The 23,779-nt window shown below is 46.7% G+C and overlaps 1 protein-coding gene across 5 annotated transcripts in view; it reads right to left on the bottom strand.

Moving 5' to 3' along the window:
• The window catches only part of LOC140201783 (pleckstrin homology domain-containing family A member 2-like), a 131,424-nt gene that overhangs the window by 38,973 nt on the left and 68,672 nt on the right, over positions 1 to 23,779 (bottom strand). For 4 of the 5 annotated variants that reach the window (XM_072266468.1, XM_072266466.1, XM_072266467.1 and 1 more), the window contains 2 exons: positions 16,349 to 16,446; positions 11,553 to 11,693 (listed from right to left, as the gene is read on the bottom strand). In XM_072266468.1, coding sequence (XP_072122569.1) covers positions 11,553 to 11,693; positions 16,349 to 16,446 — 239 coding nt within the window. The remainder of the gene's footprint in view (positions 1 to 11,552; positions 11,694 to 16,348; positions 16,447 to 23,779) is intronic. The other variant, XM_072266470.1, reaches the window with a different exon arrangement.

The following is a 23,779-nucleotide window of genomic DNA, read 5'->3' as shown; positions in this document are numbered from 1 at the left end:
TGAGTTCAATAGGCCAAACAACCTCCTTTCAGGCCATCTCATGCTGTCAGCCAGGAGGTACAGGAGCCAGGAGTCCAGCCTCTCAAGCTTCAACAACAACTTCTCCTCCAATGCCATCAGGTTCTTGAGCTGACCTGAAAAAGCTAAACACTCCGTTGGACTATAGTTTTTTTTCCCCTCTCTCACACAAACATGTTTATCTCCTCCATGTGTAGGACTGCATAATTTAATTTTAGTTTATGTAAACTTGTTTGTCCTCATGTTGTAATTTACAGTGCTGCTGCAGCAAAAAGCTATTTTTCCATAACATTTATAAACTATTTCTCCATGTCTGTGGCAACAATAAACTTGGCATTAATCTAGCCGATCCAGTTCAGAAAACTAATTTAGGTCCATTGGAACTGATGGGAACAGGTAGACAGAATCAGGGCCTTTGACCAGCCCGTTATCCCAATAATTGAAGTAACAGTTATCAGGCCCAAGAAGAGGCAGTTCATGAGATGTGAATGTCTTGGGACACCAATATATTTATTGCCTTCTGTGAATCTAAGGGCAAGTGAGAGTCTCAGGGTCACACATAGCTGAATTGGCAAATTGGTAGGTTATTGTCGCACATATTCACGTGCAGCAAAAAACACTGTTTTGCATGCTGACCATTTCACATCAGTATATCGAGGTAGTGGAAGTGGAAGAAGGGAGATTCCCTTTCTTGTAGGTCAGTGGATGCTATTTCTTTAAGGCAGTGGTTGCATCACAGACATGGGGGGACCATTGCACAGGATCTGAAAAAGCTGCAGGAAGTCATAAACATAGCCTACTTCATCCAGGACTCCTTCAAAAGGTGACAACCTTCACTGAGGACCCCCATCACCCAGGACATGCCCTCTTCTCTTTGCTACAATCAAGGTGGTGGTACAGGTGTCCGGAGACACACACTCAACATTTCATGAACAACTTCTTCCTCTCCATCATCAGATTTCTGAACAGACAATCAACCCATGAACACTACCTCAGTAGAGATCACATTTTTTTCCTGCTTGCTTTTTTTGCACGACTTAATTTTTTTTTATATATACTTACTGTAATACATCATTTTTATTACTATATATTGCATTGCACTGCTGCCACAAAACAACAAATTTCACATTTGCCAGTGATAGTAAACCTGATTCTTGATTAGCAAAGGTCAAAGGTCACCATGGGTAGGTAGCAATGAGAAGCCAAGCTCACAGTCAGATCAGTCGTGCGCTCATTGAATGGTGGAACAGGTTCAAGGGGCTGAATGGCCACCTCCTGTTTGTAATTCATAGCAGATGAACATGTACAACAATCTAGAAGTTTCACTGAGGCTCAATTTGTTATACCGCAGGAATTTTCCTCTATTTAATGATTCGACTTTCAGTTCCACAACTGCTGTGGCGGGATTCTTTAGGACGGTGATGAGGAGGAACTGCTTTTCCCAGAGAGTGGTGAATCTGTGGAATTCTCTGCCCAATGAATCAGTGGAGGCTACCTCAGTAAGACAAGGTTGGATAGATTTTTGCATAGTAGGGGAATTAAGGGTTTTGGGGAAAAGGCAGGTAGGTGGAGATAAGTCCATGGTCAGATCAGCCATGATCTTATTGATTGGCGGAGTAAGCTTGACGGGCCAGATGGCCGACTCCTGCTCCTATTTCTTATGTATGTCAAGGTGCCCAGCAAAGCTTCAAACCAATACTCTGGAATCCAAATGGTTAACAAGCCTATCTTAGAAAATTAATGAGGGAAAAGCAACAGCGATGGGGAGCCAAATGCATTTTCTAAATTTGCACTGTGGTCGATTGTGCTGAAGAGATAAGGAAACAGAATTAAGCAGCAGTGCCCAGAGTCCTTAATGACTGAGCCCCACAAATTCTTGCAAGTTGCTTTTAACTTTGCTAGATTCTGAACAAATAATCTAGTCATTGCTGAATTATCGTTTATTGGTTTAAACAGCAGCAAGGTGGCTCTGTCTTGTCCTGAAGACATCGTTCCCACCACAGCGCCAAGGCCATGGGGTTCTCGGGGAGGCACGGAATGACTGTGATGGCAATAAATCAGAGGAACCGGATGCTGGAGGGTCGCCTGTCCGCTACCCTCCACAGATACTGATTGACCCTGTGAGATCCTCCAGTGACCTGCCTGTTGCTCCCAATAGAGGGATATAGGCCAAACACTTGAAATTGGGACTAGCTGGGTTGGCATGGACTGGATGGGCCACAGGGCCTAAATCCCTCGGGATCAATAAAGTTTATCTATCTATCGCTCTGTGGCCTTCTCCAATTCCAGCAACTGCACTGCCTTCCGTGTCTTCAAAACTGGAACCAACCACAAGGCAGTTGGGAGGTCTTTCTGTATCGATCACCGGATTAGCAGCCCAGGATTAACTGAAGGAAACCAAATTCCATTAACTCGATCAATTTAGAATGTATTTGAAAAATAGTCTCAGTAGCTTCACTTTTATTGAGCTGTTATGTGACTTCAACCTCACGTTCTGCCTAAAATTCCAGACCCACAGATGTGTGTGTTACTGTTGAGTGTCCCTGTAAATCACTCCATTCAAGGGCTGTCTGCTGTGGCCTAGGCCCAAGCCACTGGGGCCTTCCAGTTGTCACCCACATCCCCCACAAGAATTTATGTAGTGCCAGCGCACCAAGGAAAAAAAAAATCAGAGGACGTCATTCATCCCCACATCAGCCACACATAAGGAGCTCCCAACTTCACAGCCCGAGTGTGGGGTAATTACAGATACAAACATGTTCAGAGGAACTCGGAAAGTGCGGATATGGGAGCGGGGAAGAGGGAAGAGCAGCAGGAGGTACTGCTTCCTCTCAGCCTCAGTGATCCAGTCTTCTCCTGACCTCAGGTGCCCTGTGGAGTCTGCACATCCTCTCTGCGGCCACTTCAGTCCCCCACCCCCCCCGCCCCCCGGGTGCTCCGGTTTCCCCCCCACATCCCAAGAACGGGGGGGGGAGGGTTATTAAGCTCACTGGCCGCTGTAAATTGCCCCCAGTGTGTGGGTGGATGCTGGGTGAACTGGAAGCTGTTGATGGGATGATGAGAGAGGAAGCAAGTGGGGGCAAGGGAAGTAATGGATTGGTCTGAGGGCCAGCACAGACTCAATGGGCTAAATGCCCTCCTTCACTGGGATAAAAAGATACAAAGCATGTAATGGCCAGTGCAGCCAAATACAAAGTACTTGTTCTGGGCAAAATCCTTGCACCACTCAAGCTCCTGGACCCTGACGTGGCACACAGCCCGTTAACTCACCCTGGGCCTGGCCCTCCCTGACTTTTCTCTCTCTCTGCGCTTATTCAATGTAATGAGACATCACCTTCCACCCAGTCCAGGGGTCCTCCCCCACCCAGACTCGCACGACCACTTCCACCATCCACCGAGCACGCTAGACACCCGAGCCATCTGTTATTTCCTTCCTTAGTGGGTCTCCCCAACACACCAAAGCATTCACTTTGCAGTCTTAGAGCGACCTGCTACTCCCTCAACAGCCCAGAGCCCGTTACTCACCTTCGTTGGGCCTGGGAGGGAAATTCCTGTCTCAGCCGTTCTCTTCCTTACTCATCTACCTCAGCCTCAAGACATCCCCTCCACTCATACTGTGCTTTTCCTTAATCAAGTACATAGCTTTGAACAGAGAGGTGGTTAGAAAGTTTTCCCTTCCTCCTGAAGCCCCTCCTATTTTTTCTCAGTATTATTTATTTTTTGCATAATTTGTCTTCTTTTGCAGATTGGTTGTTTGTTAATCTTTGCTTATGTGTAGTTTTTCATTTTCCCCATAAATGCTTGCAAGAAAATGAATAATAATCTTCTATTTTTCCGTATTATGAGGAGTGCTCATTTTCAACCCCGGGTACAAGTGTATTATTGTGAGCGAAGGCCCCAGTGCCAAGACCTGAGCTGTCCCTGTCAAACAGAGAGAAAAAGGAGAGGAATTCACTTCTATAGCATCCCTCACAACCCCAGTAAACTTAGCAGTCACTGTGTTCACAGGAAGCTCCCACAACCAGAAACCTTGCAATGGCCAAGACCACGTGTTTCAGAAACCTTCAGAATCCCAATCAGTTTCAACATCATGAGCTTTGTTAACTTTGCAGCAGCAGTACAATGCAATACACGATAATATTTAAAAAACTGTGAATTACAGTATAAAAAAGTCATGAGGTAGTGTTCATGGGTTCAATATCAGTTCAGAAGTCAAATGGTAGAGGGGAAGAAGCTGTTCCTAAATCGTTGAGTGGGTGTACCTCCTTCCTGATGGCAGCAATGAAAAGAGGGCTTGTCCTGAGGGATGGGGGTCCTTAATGATGGATGCCACCTTTTTGAGGCACTGCTCCTTGAAGATGTCTTGGATACTACGGAGGCTGGTGCCCACGATGTGGTGAATAAGCTTTACAACTCAGTGCAGGTTATTTCGATCCTGTGCAGTTGCCGTCCTGTACCAGACTGTGGAGGATAAACAAGATCTTGGGGTCCCTGTCCATAAGACAAAGCTGCTGGACAGGTTGACAGTGTTGTTAAGAAGGCATATGGTGTGATGGCCTTCATCAACCATGGGATTGAGTTTAAGAGCTGGAAGATAATGTTACAGCTATACAAGACCTTAGTTAGACCCCACTTAGAGTACTGTGTTCAGTTCTGGTCACCTCACCGCAGGAAGGATGTGGATAATACAAAGAGAGTGCAGAGAAGATTTACGAGGAGATTTGCCTCGGTTAGAGAGCATGCCTTATGAGAATAAGCTGAATGAACTCAGCCTTTTCTCCTTGGAGTGACGGAAGATGAGAGGTGGCCTGATAGAGGTGTGTAAGATGATGAGAGGCATTGATCGTGTAGATAGCCAGAGGCTTTTTCCCAGGGCTGAAATGGCCAACAAGAGGGAGCCTAGTTTTGAGGTACTTGGAAGTAGGTACAAGGGGGGTGTCAGGGGTAAGTTTTTCACACAGAGAGTGGTGGGTGTGTGGAATGCACTGCCGGCGACGGTGATAGAGGCAGTTACAATAGGGTTTTTTAAGAGACTCTTAAATAGGTACATGGAGCTTAGAAAAAGAGGATATGCGGTAGGGAAATTCTCGACAGTTTCTAGAGTAGGTTACATGCTCGGCACAACATTGTGGGCCGAAGGGCCTGGAATGTGCAGTAGATTTCAAAGAAGAAAGACGGTGATGCAGCCAGTTAGAATGCTCTCCATGGTACATCTGTAGAAATTTGCTCCAACTCTCCTCAAATCTCTGACGAACTTTGACAATGAAGTCAGTTACATAGCACGTAAACGGGCCCTACGGTCATGCAGAACAAGGTGCCTTTTATAAGCTGGTCTCACTCATGTGCCTTTAGCCCGTGTGCCTTTAAATATTTCCTACACACTGACCTTTTCCAGTGTCCTTTAAAACATGAAACTATGCCCACCTCTGTCACTTCCTTTGACAGCTCGTTCCGTACACCCACCATCGTCTGCAAACTAAAACTTTGCCCCACCGGTCTCGTCTACAGACCAAGCTTATTATCAAAGTAACAGATACGACCTTGACTTTCAGTTTTGCAGGCATTTGAGAAAATAACGGAACAGAACAGCGTGGCAGCATTGTGGTTAGCACAACAGTACAAGGGAGCCAGGTTCAATGCCCGCCACTGCCTATACAGAGTTTGCGTAGTCTCCCTGTGGGATTCCTCCAGGAGTGGGTCATTGTAAATTGTCCCGTGATTGGGCTAGGATTAGATTTACGGAAAGCTATACATAAACAAACATTGACAAACAAGTACTGTACAAAAGGAGACAAGTTACGCAAATAAACAAAAACCAATACCAAGAACATAAATTGCAGCATCCTTGATTCTAGGTTGTAGAATCCACTCAGAATTGAGGTGAGTGAAGCTGTGCGCTCTGCACTGTTGTTTTAGACTTCCCTACCCTGGGGAAGCGATTGCCACATTCCACGTTATTTGCGCCTTGAAAGGACAAGGTAGAGCTAGGGCACCATGAGGGTGCAGATCTGGACAATCTCTAGCTGCTAGGCTAGTCCAGTAACTCTTTTTCTAAGCTCCCACATGTGGAGAAGCAATTTCTCACCCCCCCCACCCCACAACCCAAAACACTATTGGAGACTGGAGCCCCTTTGTGCAACTGATTGCCTGCATTCACGAGCTTATACATAGGCATTTAAATGCATGAATACACAAGATGAACTGGTTGCTGAGACTGTGCCACAACTAGTGATATCTAACCCACTTCACATGAGATAAAGGCAGCTCTCTCACATGACACGCAATCATCTTTTCTTGCTCTCCTACTGTGTCATATTGCAAAAATAACCATCTGTCACTTTCTGCTAATGCACAAAAAAAATAACGGTCTCACCTCCCACCTCTTTGTGTAAAGTTCCAATATCTGCTTCCTGTCACATGAAGCCAGTGTACTGAGAAGTTCGATTTGAAATCACCTGATCAGAACTGTTTGCAAACTTGGTGGTGTTTCTGACCACATCACCAAAGCCTCCATAGCATCATCCACCTCCATCCTGCTAATTAGCCCACCACCACCCCTCTATTCATGACCTGTCAACTGCAAACATGGTAAACTATGTTATAAATGCTGCTTACATTGTAAATTTTTATCTTCATTCTTTATAATTGGTGAACGTTGTTTGTTTGTTGCATGCCACACCCTGACCAACACACCACAGCAAACTCCTAGTACATGCAAATGTACAGTACTGTACAAAAGTCTGAGACACATATATATATAGCCAGGGTGCCTTAAGACTTTTGCACAGTACTGTAGTAATTTTATGTATTGCACTGTACTGCGGCCACAAAAAAAATCCTGACGTATGTGAGTGATGATAAACCTGATATGGGTCTCTATTGTGGACTGACAATGGGAAGGGGGCAGAGAGAGTGAAATCAGGGTTGGGAAAAGGGGAAGGGAGAGGGGAGGGAGCAGGAAGCACCAGAGAGACATTCTGTAATGTCAATAAACCAACTGTTTGGAAGCAGATGACCTTGCCTGGTGTCTCAGGGCTGGGTGTGTCTGCATCCGTGCCAGCCCATCTCTGCCACCTCTCTTCACTCCTCCCTCGCCATTCCCAACATCCTTTGCTCCTGCCTGTTTACAAACTCGCTCTCCGCTCCACGTTGACCAATACAGTACAGTGCAAAAATCTTCGGCACCCTAGCTATAGGCACGTGCCGAAAACTTTTACGTAGGACTATATATGGTGAGTAAAGTTAATCCTTAATCCCTCAGGTAAACGGCTGTTGAAATCTTCTTCCACGCCTTTGTTACCTTTGGAGTTTGCTGCAAAGCTCTTCTGAACCCATCGAGTAATCACGCTCAAGTTTACTGTCATGGGCGTACATACCCAGGGTGTAAATGCCATGAAAGTTAGCTTGAGCAGCAGCACCACCACAGTACATGACAAACATAAGCTTAAATTAACGTAAATTACACACTACATAATTACACAAAAAAAACCAAATCTGTGTAAACTGAGGTTATCCAAAATTCCATTGCTGTGTTCCAATAACCCCATCACACTTGTGCTTTCTAGAGCCTCCTGGTTGAGCAATAAAGTTATTGCCTACTGCCGTACAGACTATGATGCCATCTTCCCCCTTTCTCTGTAATCTTCTCCAGACCAGGTCACCCCATACTGTATCCTTAGCTTCTGTTCCCTTCCCTGACCTTACTGTATCTAATAGTGCTTGCGAGCTCTTCTGTTGTGAAGGTCTTCAAGCTTTCTTCCCCTCTACCTCTCTTTCTACGGAAATAAACCTTCGGGCTGATAATCCTCCTGGGATGCCATGTTAAAAATGTCATATAAACAAAAGACAGTGTTACTGAAGCGCCCTTTTAAGCATTAAATCAAACTATCTCCCAACGAATGACATTCTAACCCCATATTCAGGGTACATTAGATTTCATGCACCTTTATTATATTTTGAAGTAGATTCTACAATGTCAAAGCAGAGGGTTTTGACATTAGATGGATAGATAGATACTTTATTGACCCCAAGGGAGATTAGCGTCACAGTAGCATTACCAGTACACAGATATACAAATACTAGAAGAGAAGTACAAAATAATAAAAGATAAGTTACCACAGTCTATCAGGAATGGGGGCATCAGTTCCCTGGCTATAGGCTGACTCATTATAGAGCCTAATGGAAGAGGGCAAGAATGACCTCATATAGCACTCTTTGGAGCAAAACAGTTTTCTCAGTCTATATTAGAAGTGCTCCTTTGATCAGCCAAGGTGGAATGCAGAGGGTGAGAAACAAGGTCCAGAATTGCCAAGATTTTCCATAGGGTTCTTTGTTCCACCACAGCCTCCAATGTGTCCAGTCTGACTCCTATAACAGAGCCAGCCTTTCTAATCAGTTTATTGAGCCTGTTGGCATCACCCGTGTTGATGCCATTGTCCCAGCACACCACCATATAGAAGATTGTACTTAGGGTTGCCAACTGTCCCGTATTTGCCGGGACATCCTATATATTGGGCTAAATTGGTTTGTCTTATACGGGACTGCCCTTGTCCCATATTTCCCCCGCTAAGGTAGAGCGTTCCTATGAAACCTTTCGTGCCAAAATGGCGTAAAGCAAAGAAGCAATTACCATTAATTTATATGGGAAATTTTTTTTGAGCGTTCCCAGGCCCAAAAAGTAATCTACCAAATCATACCAAATAACACATAAAACCTAACATTAACATATAGTAAAAGCAGGAACGATATGATAAATACACAGCCTATATAAAGCAGAAATAATGTATGTACAGTGTAGTTTCACTGAACAGAATAGGGAAGATTAAGCCAAAACCAATTTGTAGAAAAAAAATCGGCATGTCACGCATGGGCAGATCATGTATGCGTACGTTACGCATGCGCGCACAGGTGCCCGCGCAAGGCTTCATGGTCATGGTAGTCTTTCTCGGGATAAACACAAGTGTCCCATATTTGACTGCTACTTTTGTCCCTCATTTGGGAGTGAGAAAGTTGGCAACCCTAGTTGTACTGGTGTCAACAGAAGGAGAGGCCTACATACTCCAAAGACTCTCAGTCTCCTCAGGAAGTAGAAGCCACTTTGGCCCTTCTTGTACACAGCCTCTGAGTTGGTGCTTCACTAATGTCATCCTTTAGGGACCTTCCCTTAATTATCCAGCAGCCAAATAGTCAACATGCAAAGGGATAATAATCCTGCTCTTCCTTTCTTGGAAGAGTTTCATGTAACTGTGCCAGAAGAATTTGAGTACAGTTTGCAAAAACTTTAGGTGCAGGGCAAGGATGCACATTTCACACTCACCCACCACTGCATGCAAATCTGCCAGACCAGCAGTCTGCTTCCCCAGCTGCAAGAGATGCAAGCCTGCAATTATAACAATGCTGGTTTGAAGAACTATAGTGCAGCAAATCCTGTACCTTGGCCCCGTACGCGAGTCAAAGGTCAAATCGACTCCACACTTAAGCTGTGCACCACTGGACTAATGGGAAGTAGCTGGAGCAGAGTAGAAAGCACACACTTTCCAGCCATGTCTGACGCAAGGACAGAGACAGACTCCATTCCACTCTTTAGGCCCTCTGTTGATCAAGTCAACCGCGGTTCAAATGATTCAACTTAATATCAGATAATGTATACAGTATACAAGCTGAAATTCTCATTCTCTCTTTTTTTTAAATCGTGTGAGCACGGATGTTGCATCCTAACTATCTACACAGGTACACAAATCAGAGCAGCATGATATGACGAGCCCACATAGCACAGCTCCCATTCTCCACACAGCTGATGAATCCAAAGGAACGGTACAGACCGACACAGTTTGTCTATCTGTGCTGCACTTTTTCGGTATAGTCTGCTTTTCTCCCCAGTTTGAAACACAGTACCTCAAAATCTGTCTGGATGGCACACCAACAAAAACTTTTCACATCTTAGTACATGGCAATAATAAACCAATTACCACCATCAATGTTCTCAGAATGAAACAGTTCCCACTGCAGATCCAAGCACCACTTTCTCTGTAACCTCAGAGTGCCACATGCCACTCTGAACCACCCAGTCTCTGAATCCTAGGCCACACTCCCCGAATCTTCCTCAGAGCGCCACATGCCACTCTGAACCACCCAGTCTCTGAATCCTGGGCCACACTCCCCATCTCTTCCTCAGAGCGCCACATGACACTCTGAATCCTAGGCCACACTCCCCCGTCTCTTCCTCAGAGCACCACATGACACTCTGAACCACCCAGTCTCTGAATCCTGGGCCACACTCCCCCGTCTCTTCCTCAGAGCGCCACATGACACTCTGAACCACCCAGTCTCTGAATCCTGGGCCACTCTCCCCAAATCTTCCTCAGAGTGCCACATGACACTCTGAACCACCCATTCTCTGAATCCTAGGCCACACTCCCCGTCTCTTCCTCAGCGTCACATGACACTCTGAACCACCCAGTCTCTGAATCCTGGGCCACACTCCCCATTCCTTTGGCCCAACAACTGTAGGTTCAGCTTTTAGTAAATCCCTCCACTCCAACTCTCCACCTCCCTTCTCAATGCTCGGCTGCGCTGAGTCGATGACCACCTGCCTCTGGTTCAGACTTGCTGGGCTCTGAGCACAAACATCAGGCCAGTATTTCATGCTCACTGCTTGTCCAGGCAGATGTAAATGAACTTTATTTTGATCACAAGGCGGAGAGATTTGATGGGTGGAATTGCCTAATTTACTCCCATGTCATATGGTTTTATTTACAGGGTACGGACAGTACTGGCAGTGCCAACACTAACAACCCATAAACAGATTCTTCAGATGCTGGAGATCCAGTGCAATACACACAGGATACTGGAGGAACTCAGCAGGTCAGGCAGCATCTATGATGGGGAATAGACAGTCTACATTTTGGGCCAAGACCCTTTAGGCTGCGATGCTTTACTACCCGTTCCTAGATGGCCGTGAATTGAGAGTCAATTAAGAGTAAACCAAAATGACGTGCCTGGAGTCACAAATAGGCGACACTAGGAAAAGGAGGAAGATTTTCACCTCTGAAGGAATGAGGGAACCAAACGGGATTTTTAAAACAATCTGTTTAAATACTCGCATTTCCATGCTGGGATTAGAACTCTCATCTCTGAATCAATGATCAAAAGCTCTGGGCTCCTGTCCTCCAAAGGGCTTCCTTGGTCATTCTCACGTGTTAACTAATGTGGGAGCTTGCTGTTGAAAATTAGCGATACCGCTTCCTGTTTCAACAACTGTGCTGTCCTGTCCGTTACTACTCCTTGTGGCGAAGGGGCACCAAGAAATTCACATTTGTTTCTCTTCGAAGCCCATTCCTTCATCACTTCTGCTCTCTCTAGTTCTATCTACCACCCCCTCTGAGGCTTCTCCCATTACAGGGGCAATGAAATTCCAAGCAGTTGGTGAGAAAAAGGGTTTCTGATCCATCAAGATAAAACTCTGCATGGTATAAAAAGCACTTGAGTGGGTGGGAGAGGCGAGGAGGGCTTGTGGCGAAGAGGGTTCCTCTCACCTGAGTGATGGGCGTTTGCACTACAACGCCTCCAATGATTTCTGTCTTGTAGGGGATCTGTTTCCGCCCAGTCTGGGCTTCCGCTGGAGGTTTATTAATTTCGGTGCTCGGCTGAGGGTCATTTGCCTTGCCCTTTGGGACCTGCCAACATAAAAGAGGAAATTTACCGAGGAAGCCAAAAGCACCAGCAGCTTCCCCCTTTACTGTTGTTTGGGGGGAGGGGGCGGGGGAGGTCCCACGTGGCCTGGCACTTCATCGGGTGTGAAGTCACTGGCCTGGTCAGAGAGGGGCCAGATGTGGGGTCTCGGGAGGCTAATACAACGGCGTTAGCAGGAAGTAAACGTGAAGCACTTCACTGCCCCTTCTCTTCCTCTGCCCACCAGAAACGTGCAGAGGATGCATAGCTATTATTGCGGCTCTCCTTTCTCCCACTGAATTTTCCCAAACCGTACAAGGCTTTCAATCCAAGGAAAATTTTCCCTGAACTTTCAGTGACTTGGGAGTGGTGCTTGCTCACAGCAACTGATAAAAGTATATTGAGGGCCACGTTTGACCACAGTTGTCTCTAAACTCTTATCAGCACTACACCACAACTCAGAGGAATGAGAACCCTTGTACATGATCTCCTTCAAGGGCGATGTTCATCAGAATTAATCCTTAACCCTCGTGATCCAATTCTTTTTATAAACTGCTCAGCACGGCCACCCCCTTGACACCAACCCCAACACCACCCCTCCCACCCTGCCTCCACTTCTGAACTGGCACAATGCCTCTTTGAAACCCAGGACTGGAGTAGCAGGGATTTCCTAAACGCTGGGACAGTCGCCCTTTGCTCCCACTGCAAGCCCCGTTTCCCAATTTACTGACGCCATCCCCGTTCCTGGCAGCTGCCAGAGCTGAACAGTGCGCAGCCTCGCTTTGCCTGTGGCAAGGAGATGAGCTGCAGGTCTCACTGAGACCTCCGTGACCACACCCACCACATCAGCCAACTCGAGCTCAGTCTGTTTAAGACCCTCTGTCGTTTCTTTGGCCAAGTCTCCTGATTCCAAATCCCTTATGAACTTCAGCCCCACAGAGCTCTGCTGCCCAAGTCCCATCTCCCACAAAGTTGTTACTCCTGCCCCTCCACTGACCTACATCATTCCTGAAATCTCTCCACAGTCTTACACCTCCCTATACCCAAATCATTCTCCTGTCTCGTAACCGATTCATAATCCCACCAAAAATCCCGTCAACACAAGATCTCCCCCAGTTTCCCGGCGTTTTCTTGCTCCAATCTCAGCAGCCGTGCTTTCAGCCAAAAACTGCTAAGACCCTCCAAAACCTGCCCCAGCTCTTTCTCTCTCCCACCTTAAAGTTGCTTGTTGTTGTTCCTTTCTGCGCCTTGCGGCGGATCGGGTGGCACTTTGCCGTTTCTTTGGCATTTTTGTCTGCTTTTCTACTCGAGCTCGACACTCAACCTGGCACAGACAGAAAGCGTGGAAGGAGTCGGCCGGATTTGAAACTGGGACCACTGGCCTCGAAGCCCAGAGCTGATGACACTGTACCACTGGCCGGCTCCACGTTACAGACGTCCCATTAAAACCTAACCTCATAAAGAGTGTTTGGTCATTCGTCTGATGGTGTGTGGCAACAACTTTTCATCTGATAACTGCAACGTGTCTTGAGACATATTCTGATATGTTCTATGTTGTGTAACCTACCATCGTTCTCATGGGAGAATGTCCTGTTCGCCACTCCACAATCACCTGGCCACGATCGCCATTTGGCCTCTATGACGCTCACCCACACAAGAATATATCAATGAGGAGAGCAGAGGGAGGCTGAGAACCGGGGTGAGGAGGGGGTTGAGCCACTTCTCTTTGCAAATGTGCACGATGCAGAGCAAAGGCCATGGGTGACAGCAGGAAACCAACAGGGTGCAAGAACGCAAAACCACTTCCTGAACATGAAATAGCTCGCTAACGTTGCCCAGGCTGACCTGAACTAAAGACACCAGGGAGTGAGGCTGCTCAGAGTTCAACGTTTCTATGAGTTACCATTATAATGTGGGAAATATGACAGCTGATGTAAATGCAGAGCAAGATCCCCCTCCCCCCCAAAAAACAGTCACCTGTGACTGGCCAGAAACTGACAGCTTTAACATAGAACAGCACAGTTCGGGCGTTTCACCTGACAATGTTGCGTCAGCTTATGTAAACCTACTCCATGATCAACCTAACCCTCCTACACAGCAGATAACCCTCCATTTTTCTTACATCCATGTGCCCATCTAAGAGTCTTTTAATTGCCCCTATTATCAGCCTCTACCACCATTCCTGGGAGTGTGTTCCAGGCACTGACCAATCTCTGTACAAGGAAACCTTCCTCCGACATCTTCCTTGAACTCATCTTAAACACACGTCCTCTGGTATTGGCCATTACCACCACAGGGAGAATGCTGCAGACTTGCACTTTATCTATGACTCTCATAACCTTGTACGCCTCTATCAAGTTGCCTCTCATCCTCTCAAAGAATGCTGGAGGAACTCAGCAGGCCAGGCAACATCTATGGAAAAGAATACAGTGGACGTCCTATTGATGGTCCAACGTCGGTCCGAAACATCGACCGTACCCTTTTCGAAAGATGCTACCTGGCCCACTGAGTTCCTCCAGCATTATGTGTGTTGCTTGGATTTCGAGCATCTAAGGACTTTCTCGATTGCCTTTCATCCTCTGTTGCTCCAAACAGGAAGGCCCTAGCTCGCTCCGACATTCTTCACAAGACGTTCTCTCTAATCCAGGCAGCATCCTGGCAACCCTCCTCTGTCCCCTCTTTAAAGCTTCCACATCCTCCCTAAAATGAGAAGACCAGAACTGTGTACAATATTCTCAGTGCGATCTAGCCAGAGTTTCTGAGAGCTGCAACATTACCTCACAGCTCTTCAACTCAATCCCCCAAGTAATGAGGGTCAGCAAACCATAGGCCTTCTTAACAACCCCATCAAAACGCTTTTCGTTGAACTCCTGAGATGGATGAATGCTGGGGAGGACCTTGGAGAGAATTTGGCTTTGAGAAATTGGCCACCCACCAGTCAAGGCCACTGGGTTAACGGCCGGCCTATAATAATGCACCTCCTCTCAATACTGCACCAGAGCGTCAGTTTGTACGTGAGGGCTAGTTACACCCCTGGTGTGTTGGCTTTACTACCACTACACCAGATGTCCTACTCTGCCTTCTTGCAAACCGCGTCCCACGACGAAACTGGAGCCATTGCCCTCTCCAGGTCTCTCTCAGTCCTGCCAAACCCCACCAACTATCAGTGCTGCAGAGGCTCAGAACTGCTTCCTTCCCACCCTGTACCATAGAAGCAAAAGGTTACCCACACGCCCCACTCCCCTGACAATCCACAGCAGAGCTGAAGCTTACAACTAACTCCAAAACCCCTAAATGAACATTTGGCACAAAACAATCAAACTGCCTGCGTACACCACCAAATCCTAGACTTACTTACGTTTATACTTGTGCGCTGGGTTAGCAAAGCATTTTTAATACAAAATACAAAGGTAAAGTGCAGGGAATACTCAGCAGGTAAGGCAGCATCTGTGGAGAAGGAAGGTTTCAGGCTGATAACCTATCAGAGTTTTTAAAGGGAGTTTGACTGCTTAAAGCACTCTCTGTGCCACTAACACCCAGATACCATTTGTGGAAAGGGCATGTGTCTGCTGAGGAAAGGTTGGACAGACTCTGCTGGTATTTCAAAAGAGGGACAGGGACCTCACTGAAGCACTGAAGATAGGGAAAGGGCCTCTCCCTTCCTCCTCAGGAGGATGAGGAGAGATAGTTCCCTCTTGGAGTATCTCAAATCAGGAGACTTGGCCAAGTGACAAGGACCAGCCCATTTAAGACAGAATGAGACATATTTTCTGAAGGCCACGAGTCCTTGAATTTTTTTAAGGTACATACTGTACATGTTTGATAAGTGGGTGAAAGGTCACTGTCAGTGCACAACACCGAGGTGAGATTACAATCTGATTAGTTATGAACAGACTAAATGGCACAGCAGGGTTGAGGGGCTGAATGGCCTATTCCTGCCCCTAATTAGTTTGTGCATCGATGGAGGAGGCTGCCACGAACAACCCTACCTCCTCCAATCCCTACTGCTCTGCAAAGTCCGAGAGTTACATCAGCATCACAGGCCTGTCCCTCGGAACGGCTGCGGACACAGCTCGGGGTGGGGGAGGATACGTACCTACCTTCCAGCTGCCATGCTACGCCGTCCAGTCTCATGGTGAAAGGAAGCCACGTCCACCTCCAGATTAGCCTCCGCACACACTCGTCTTGCCTTTTCCCTGTCCCAACTCTTCCCTGATCCACGTTCACCCACCCCCTTCTCCACTGAGCCACATTCGCTTCATTCTCTGCCCCCCTCCCCACCCAACACTGGCTTTGTTTGAGTGATGATGATATCAGACACAGGCCGGGGGGAGAGACACGACTGCCATGTCAGGTCAGGACGGGCTTTCTGTTGGCGGAGGACAGGAAATCAAAGGGGAGGTACAGATGAGTGACAGTTTAACCAAAGGGTGGGGTCATCAGCAAGGGCTGAGCAGCCTTCTCCTGTTCACACCTGCCCCCACTCTTTTGGGGAAGGGTGGGGGAGCTGCCTCCTTGCTCAGAACCCAGAGGTGGGTGATCCAAGAGCGGGTTGGTTGGTTGGGGGGGGGGGTGAAGGAGCGCAACCCCCCCACTGCAACCACACAGGGGCTACCCAGGGGTGAGACCTCCACGCGGAGAAGTGGGAAGTAACACCTACTGTAATCTTGCAGGACTTGTTTAAGGCTTCCACCCAGTCGAGCAGATCCTTCCTGTCGTTGGCCTGAAGGAAGTAGCGACGCAAGCCTGCATTTATAACTGCAATCGAAACAGAAATGGGTTTGTTAGACATGTTGGCTCATAGTTCACTGAGACAGCAAGTAGTAAGTGGATTCAGCTGGGAGTATGCAGGCGGCGGTTTCTACGAGCAACACACAAGATGCCGCAGCAACTCAGTGGCTCAGGCAGCATCTACAGAGGAAATCGGGCAGTTGGTGTTTCCAGTCGAGACCTTTCATTTGATTTCCTCAAGCATCTTCTACCTCTTATGTTGCTCTCGATTATACTGTAACACCTCTTCCTGCGGAGAGTCTCTGGCTGGCTAAATGGAGCTGATCAGCACTCTGCTGTCCTTCAGAACTCCCCGGAAGACAGGACCCGAGTTACAGGGAGAAGTTGAATTGGTTACGACTTCATTCCCTGGAGTGTAAGAGAATGAGGGGAGATTTGATAGAAGTACACAAAATTACGATGGGCTAAATGCAAGCAGGCCATTTCCACTGAGGTTGGGTGAGACTAGAACTAGAGGTCATAGGTCAAGGGTGAAAGGTGAAATATTTAAGGGGACCTTCCTCGCTCAGAGAATGATGAGCGCGTGGTACGAGCTGCCAGCGGAAGTGGTGGATGCGGGTTTGATTCCAGCATTTAAGAGAAGTTTGGATAAGTACATGGATGGCAAAGGTATAGAAGGTTATGGGACAGGTATGCATCAATAGGACTAGGTAAAATAATATTTCGACACATACTAGACGGGCCAAGAAGCCTGCATCTATGCTGTGGTGCTCGATGACTAAGTTCAACTTTATTGCATTTCAACCGTATAACACCCAACAGCAATCCTCTGGACCAAGGTGCACAAGGAAGTACGGATAATTCATACACAACATATAAGATAATATTACCTCAAATAAGTTAACAAATAATAAGGTGCATTTACAACACAAGTTATCAAGAGGTGGAGAGGGTCAGCAACTTTAAATTCCTCGGTGTTATCATTTCGGAGGACCCGTCCTGTCCCCAGGACTCAAGTACGGCACGCCTTTACTTCCTTAGGAGTTTGCGGTGATTTGGTATGACATCTAAAACTTTGTCAAACTTTTATAGATGTGTGGTGAAGAGCATATTGCGTGGTTGCATCATGGGCTGGTATGGAAACACCAATGCCCGTGAATGGAAAATTCTACAAAACGTAGTGGACACAGCCCAGTCCATCCTGGGCAAAGCCCTCCCCACCATTGCGCACATCTACACGGAGCACTGTCACAGGAAAGCAGCATCTATCATCAGGGACCCCCACAACTCAGGACATGCTCCCTTCTCGCAGCTGCCATCAGGAAGTGGTACAGGAGCTTCAGGATCCACGCCACCAAGTTCAGTAACAGCTACTACCCTCTCAACCATCAGGCTCTTGAACCAGTGGGGATAGCTTCACTCACACCATCACTGAACTGTTCCCACAACCTATGGACTCACTTTCAAGGACTCTTCATCTCATGTTCTTGATATTTATTGCTTATTTATTTATTATTATTTCCTTCTTTCGGTTTTTGAACATTGGTTGCTTGTCCATCCTGTTGTGTGGCCTTTAATTTATTCTATTATGGTTCTTGGTTTTACTGTGAATGCCCGCAAGAGAAAGAATCCCAGGATTCTATATGGTGACACGTGTGTACCTTGATAATAAATCTTCCTTTTGTTGAGCATTTGACGTTGATAGGATGCAGAGCTGGGCTGCAAAGTGGCAAATTGAGTTCAACAGGAAAAGTGTGAAGTCATTCATTTTGGAAGGTCAGTTTCAAAGGCAGAGTGAAGGGTTAATGGCAGGATTTTTAACAGCGTGAAGGAACAGAGAGATCTTGGGGTCCACGTCCGCAGATCCCTCAAAGATGCTACACAAATTAATTACATTAGATTCAACTTTATTGTCATTGCGCCGAGGACAGATACAAAGCCAATGAAACGCAGTTAGCATCTAACCAGAAATGCAAAGAATAGTGTTACTTACAAAATAACTGCGAATAAAAAGTAAGTGCTACAGCACACAAATATAAAAGTACTGAGACAGTACAATATGGGTGCAATACTGCTTAGCGCTGTGATGAGAGGTTCAGCAGGGTCACAGCCTCAGGGAAGAAGCTCTTCCTGTACCTGCTGGTGTGGGAGCGGAGGCTCCTGTAGAGCCTACCGGATGGGAGGAGAGTAAAAAGTCCATGGTTAGAGTGAAATGCATCCTTGATAATGCGTTTGGTCCTGCCCAGGCAGCGTTTATGGTAGATGTTCTCAATGGTGGGCAATTAGGTGCCAATAATCCGCTGGGCAGTTTTCATCACACGCTGGAGTGCTTTGCGGTCCGATACGGGACAATTGCCATACCACACTGAGATGCAGTTGGTGAATATGCTCCCAATGGTACAGCGGTAAAATTGATAGGATGGTTAAGAAGGCGCGTGGTGTGTTGACCTTCATTAGTCAGGGTATCAAGCTCAAGAGCTACTAAGTAATGTTGCACTCTATAAATCTCTAATTACACCACATTTGGAGTGTTGTGTTCTGTCACCTTAATAAAGGAAGGACGTGGAAGCTTTAGAAAGGATGCAGAGGAGATTTACCAGGTTGCTGCCTAGATTAGGGAGCATGTCTGTGAGGAAAAGTTAAATGAGCTAGGGGCTTTCTCTTTGGAGTGAAGGACGACGAGAGGTCTCCTGTTTAAGGAGCATACGATGATAGGCGTAGGTCAAGCAGACAGCCAACATCTTATCTGTGGGCGGAAAAGGCTAATTAGAGCAGGCAAAATTTTAAGGTGATTGGAGGAAAGTGCAGTGTGGGACGTCTGAGGTCGTATTTTGTCTTACACAGAGAGTGGTGGGTGCCAGGAACACACCAGGGTTGGTGGTAGAGGCAGATACATTAGGGACACCCAGGAGACTCTCAGATATGTAGATGGATGACAGAAAATGGAGGGTTCTGTGGGAGGGAAGGGTCAGCTCAGGGTTTTCCAACCTTTCTTATGCCACAGACCCCCGCCATTAACTGAGGGGTCCGTGGACCTCATGTTGATAACCCCTAGATAGATGGATCTTGGAGTAGGTCAAAAGGTCCCCCTAACACTCTGGGTCGAAGAGTCTGTAGTGTTCTATGTTCTTATCGAAAGGAGTCTTAAATAATTTTAGATAATCTATGCCCAATAAATGAAAACTGCAATAACAAGAAGGTACAAAATATTTTTTTTGGGGGGTAAAAAAAAAGGCCTTCATCTCAACCAAGAGGAAGTGCGAAGGTTTGATGATAACCACAAAATGTTAAACCACTCCCAGCTCGTCAGCAGATAAACCAACCTGCAGCAACACCAAAACATTCGAGCTCGGGTTGGTACATGGCAAGAGAAATTTGCACCCCAAGTGTCAGAAAAATGACCATCCTGAACAGTAGGAAGTCAAACTATCCACCGTGCCAACACCGCATCCGCCCCCCACCAGTGCTGAATCCACAGTCACAATCAGTTGATTCCATTGGGGCAGGCCACATCATTCACTTGCTTGGCACCACAACCCTATAACAGGGGCTCGTTGAGGCTCCATCACAGCAAGGGACTACCCACGGACAAATTAATTAAGGGATGCTCTCAAAGCTCCATGAAGAAGGGCAAAGCCCTCACTGATTCCCTGGGTAATGACCGGCCAGAAGTGGAGGAGGAGCATTTGGGATGGAATGAAGCACCTCAAACCCTTTGCACAAGCACAAGGGGAGGAAGGAGCACCCCCCCCCCCCCCAAGGAACTCACCCACCAGCTCCTCCTGCCCAGCTTGGGTCAGAGTCTACACGTCTCATGTTGGGCTCAGCATCCATTTCAGAACCAAAGCGGAACAAAGCCACCATCAAGCTCGAGGGCAAGTTTGAGGGAGCATCTAACAAGTGCATCAAGAGCAGTGGGACTGGGCCTTACTCTGCTGTTGCACAAGAGGAGATTCAATTTTCATTGCTATAGGTTATGGAGATCTTGTGTTCAAACGTTACTGATTTGGTACTCTCAGGGAGTACACAACAGTGGGCATGGATAGAGACTGGCAAGCAACCAATGTACAAAAAACAAACCGTGCAAATATAAAAGTAAAAAAGTAGCAATAATAATAAATACATAAGCAATAAAGAATGAGAACACAAGTTGTAGAGTCCTTACGAGTGAGTCCATAGGTTGTGGAATCAGTTTAGTGTTGGGGCAAGTGAAGTTATCCCCTCTGGTTCAAGAGCCTGATGGTTGAGGCTGATAGCTGATGCTGAATCTGGCAGTGTGAGAGCTGAGGCTTCTCTATCTCCTTCCTGAAGGCAGCACAGAGAAGAGAGCATGATCTGGGTGATGGGGGCCCTCCATGATATACGTTCCTTTCCTGCAACAGGGCTCCTCCTAAATGTGCTCAGTGGTGGGGAAGGCTTTACCTGTGATGGACTGAGCCACTACTTTTCTGTTCAAGGGCACTGGTGTTCCATAGCAGGCTGTGATATAACCAGTCAATATACTCTCCTCCACAGATCCACAGAAGTTTGTCAAAGTTTTTAGAAGCTTGTGCTGATTCGGCATGTCATCTAAGAAAGTAGAGTGCTGCTTTCATTGATTCTGTTTACCATGAATACCCACAAGAAAATGAATCTCAGGGTAGTATATGGCAGTGGTCCCCAACCACCGGGCCATGGACCGGTACTGGGCCGCAAAGCATGTGCTACCGGGCCGTGAGGAAACGATATGATTGGCCGATATGAAATGACACAAGTCAGCTGCGCCTTTCCTCATTCCCTGTCACACACAGTTGAACTTCAAATAACCTACCAAATCATACCAAATAACACATAAAGCCTAAAATAACACTAACATATAGTAAAAGCAGGAATGACATGATAAATACACAGCCAATATAAAGTAGAAATAATGTATGTACAGTGTAGTTTCACTTATCAGAATCAGGAAGATTAAGCCAAAACCGAGTTGTAGGAAAACAAATCGGCACGTACACGCATGCGCACGTCACGCATGCACACACAGGTGCCCGCACAAGGCATCATGGTCATGGTAGTCTTTCTCGGGGTAAACACAAGTGTCCCGTATTTGACTGCTACTTTTGTCCCTTATTTGGGAGTGAGAAAGTTGGCCACCCCACTTGAACCCTACTCACCCGGTCGGCCAGTCCACAAGAATATTGTCAATATTAAACCGGTCCGCAGTGCAAAAAAGATTGGGGCCCCTGGTATATGGTGGCCATATATGTACTTCGATAATAAATTTACTTTGAACTTGGTGTTGTACTGATTTCAAACTCCACTGGTATCAACAGAAGCTACTTCTGAAATCAGAATACACCACGAAATGCAATATCCCATTGAGTAGCACTGATCAGCGCACAGCTAATCATCTGCACAATAATAAATTAACTTTGAGCTTTGAACATACACACACTTTGATGAAGCAGGTAAAGATAATGCCTTGCAATGGAACCCAGCTTGCTTACCTCTTCCACCCACCAAATTCAACCCAGAAACAAGAACAGACATCATCACAGGATATCAGAAACTTGGAAATAAGGAGCAGATTATCCTTAACGAGTCAGATCATCTCCTTGTGGGGCCGGGGTACACCATTAACACGTCACCCCCTCCAAAGGAAGAGCACCGCCCAATCTAAGCGAGGACAGCTCACTTAGACTGGGTTCTGTGTCAAAGTTAAGTTCATTGTCATATGTATCGGCATTAGAGGCACAACATTCACAAGAAAAACCAAATAAATTCTACAGAAGAACTAGAACAAAAAAAAAGGCTCATTGTATTGAGAAGTAGAAGTAGCAGTAGCGACTAGGACTGTTCAGTTGGTTCGAGAACTTAATGGTTGAAGGGAAGTAACTGTTCTCGAACCTGGCGGTATGAGAATTTAGGCTTCGGCACCCCTTGCCCAATGGTAGCTGGTAGAAGATGGCATGGCCCGAATGGTGGGGATCTTTAATGATAGATGTAGCCTACTTGAGACAGTAGCTCCTGTAGATATCACCAGTGGTGGAGAGAGATGTGCCCATGACGTATTGGGCTGAACCCTCTACTCTGTGCAGCTTCTTGCAGACCTGTACATTTGAACTGCTGTACCAGACCGCGATGCCACCAGTCAAGGTACTTTGAGCAGTTGATCTGTGGAAGTTTGAGAGACTGTTTTGTGACACGCTGAACCTACTTAACTGCTTTCTGCACACTTTGTTTCTAGTCCCTGGGAGCATCCTGTCCTCCCCAGAATAACATCCAGCCAGCGACTCTGACAAAGTCGATCTCCAACTTCTACACTCTGACTGTATGAGAAGTATGCAGCCTACCTCTCGGTGGATTTTAAAGCTGGGGCTGAGAAGGGGTTGGGGAAGTGAGAGGAGTCTACAGGTCAGTGGCAAAGGGGTGTTCAACCTGGCAGACAGTTATGGAAGTGGGATCTGCAGCCACCCTGTCTGATTAATGTAGGGCACCCTGCCCAGAAGATGGCAGTACACCACACGCCAGGGCAGATGGCTGGCAGCTGCCTCAAGACCGAGGAGCAGCAGGTGGAAAAGTTGCCACACTACTTGTAAACCTGCTGGTAATCCACCCTGATCTTCAAAACTCGGTGCAACCATAGCAAAAGAATGTCACAACTAAATGCAACATTCTGAGCTTCCTATTTCTTGATCAGGAAGGGATATTGGCTCATATCTGATATCTGTGTTACACTCAAGCTGAAAGGTCACATAAAACAAACTGGTGGAAAGAGTTTGGTCAGGTTTAACAACCTGTCTATGTAGTCATTCACCCCTTCTTTTGTGGTTGGTTCTCAACACCTACTTTGTCTAGACTTTAATGCACACTAGTTCAGACACTGGTGTTACTTGAAACACTGGACCTACGGTACTGTGCAAAAATCTGAGGCCCATATACAGCTAGGGTGCTGAAGACCTTTGCACAGGACTGTAGTAACTTTATGTATTGCACTGTACTGCTGCAAAAAAAAAAATTCATGACCTGTATGAGTGACGATGAACCTCACTCTGATATGGGTCTCTACTGCGGACTGAGAGTGGGAAGGCGGGGGGGGGGGGAGTGGGAGGAGGAAGAGAGGAATCATGGTTTGGAAAAGGAGAGGGAGTGGGAAGCATAAGAGAGACATTCTGTAATGATCAATAAACCAAATGTTTGGAATCAAATGAGCTTCTCTGTTTTCTCAGGGCTGGGTGCGTCTGCACCTGCACCACCCATTGGCACTTCTCCTCCTGTCCCATGCCCCTCCACCCTCACCATTCCCAACATCTTTTGCTCCCGCCAGATTTACAAACTCTCTCTCCGCTCCATGTTGACGAATACAATACTGTGTGAAAGT

The sequence above is a fragment of the Mobula birostris genome, chromosome 8 (assembly GCF_030028105.1).
Source record: "Mobula birostris isolate sMobBir1 chromosome 8, sMobBir1.hap1, whole genome shotgun sequence".
Classification (NCBI taxonomy): Eukaryota; Metazoa; Chordata; class Chondrichthyes; order Myliobatiformes; family Myliobatidae; genus Mobula; species Mobula birostris.
This window is presented reverse-complemented; position numbering and strand designations above follow the sequence as displayed.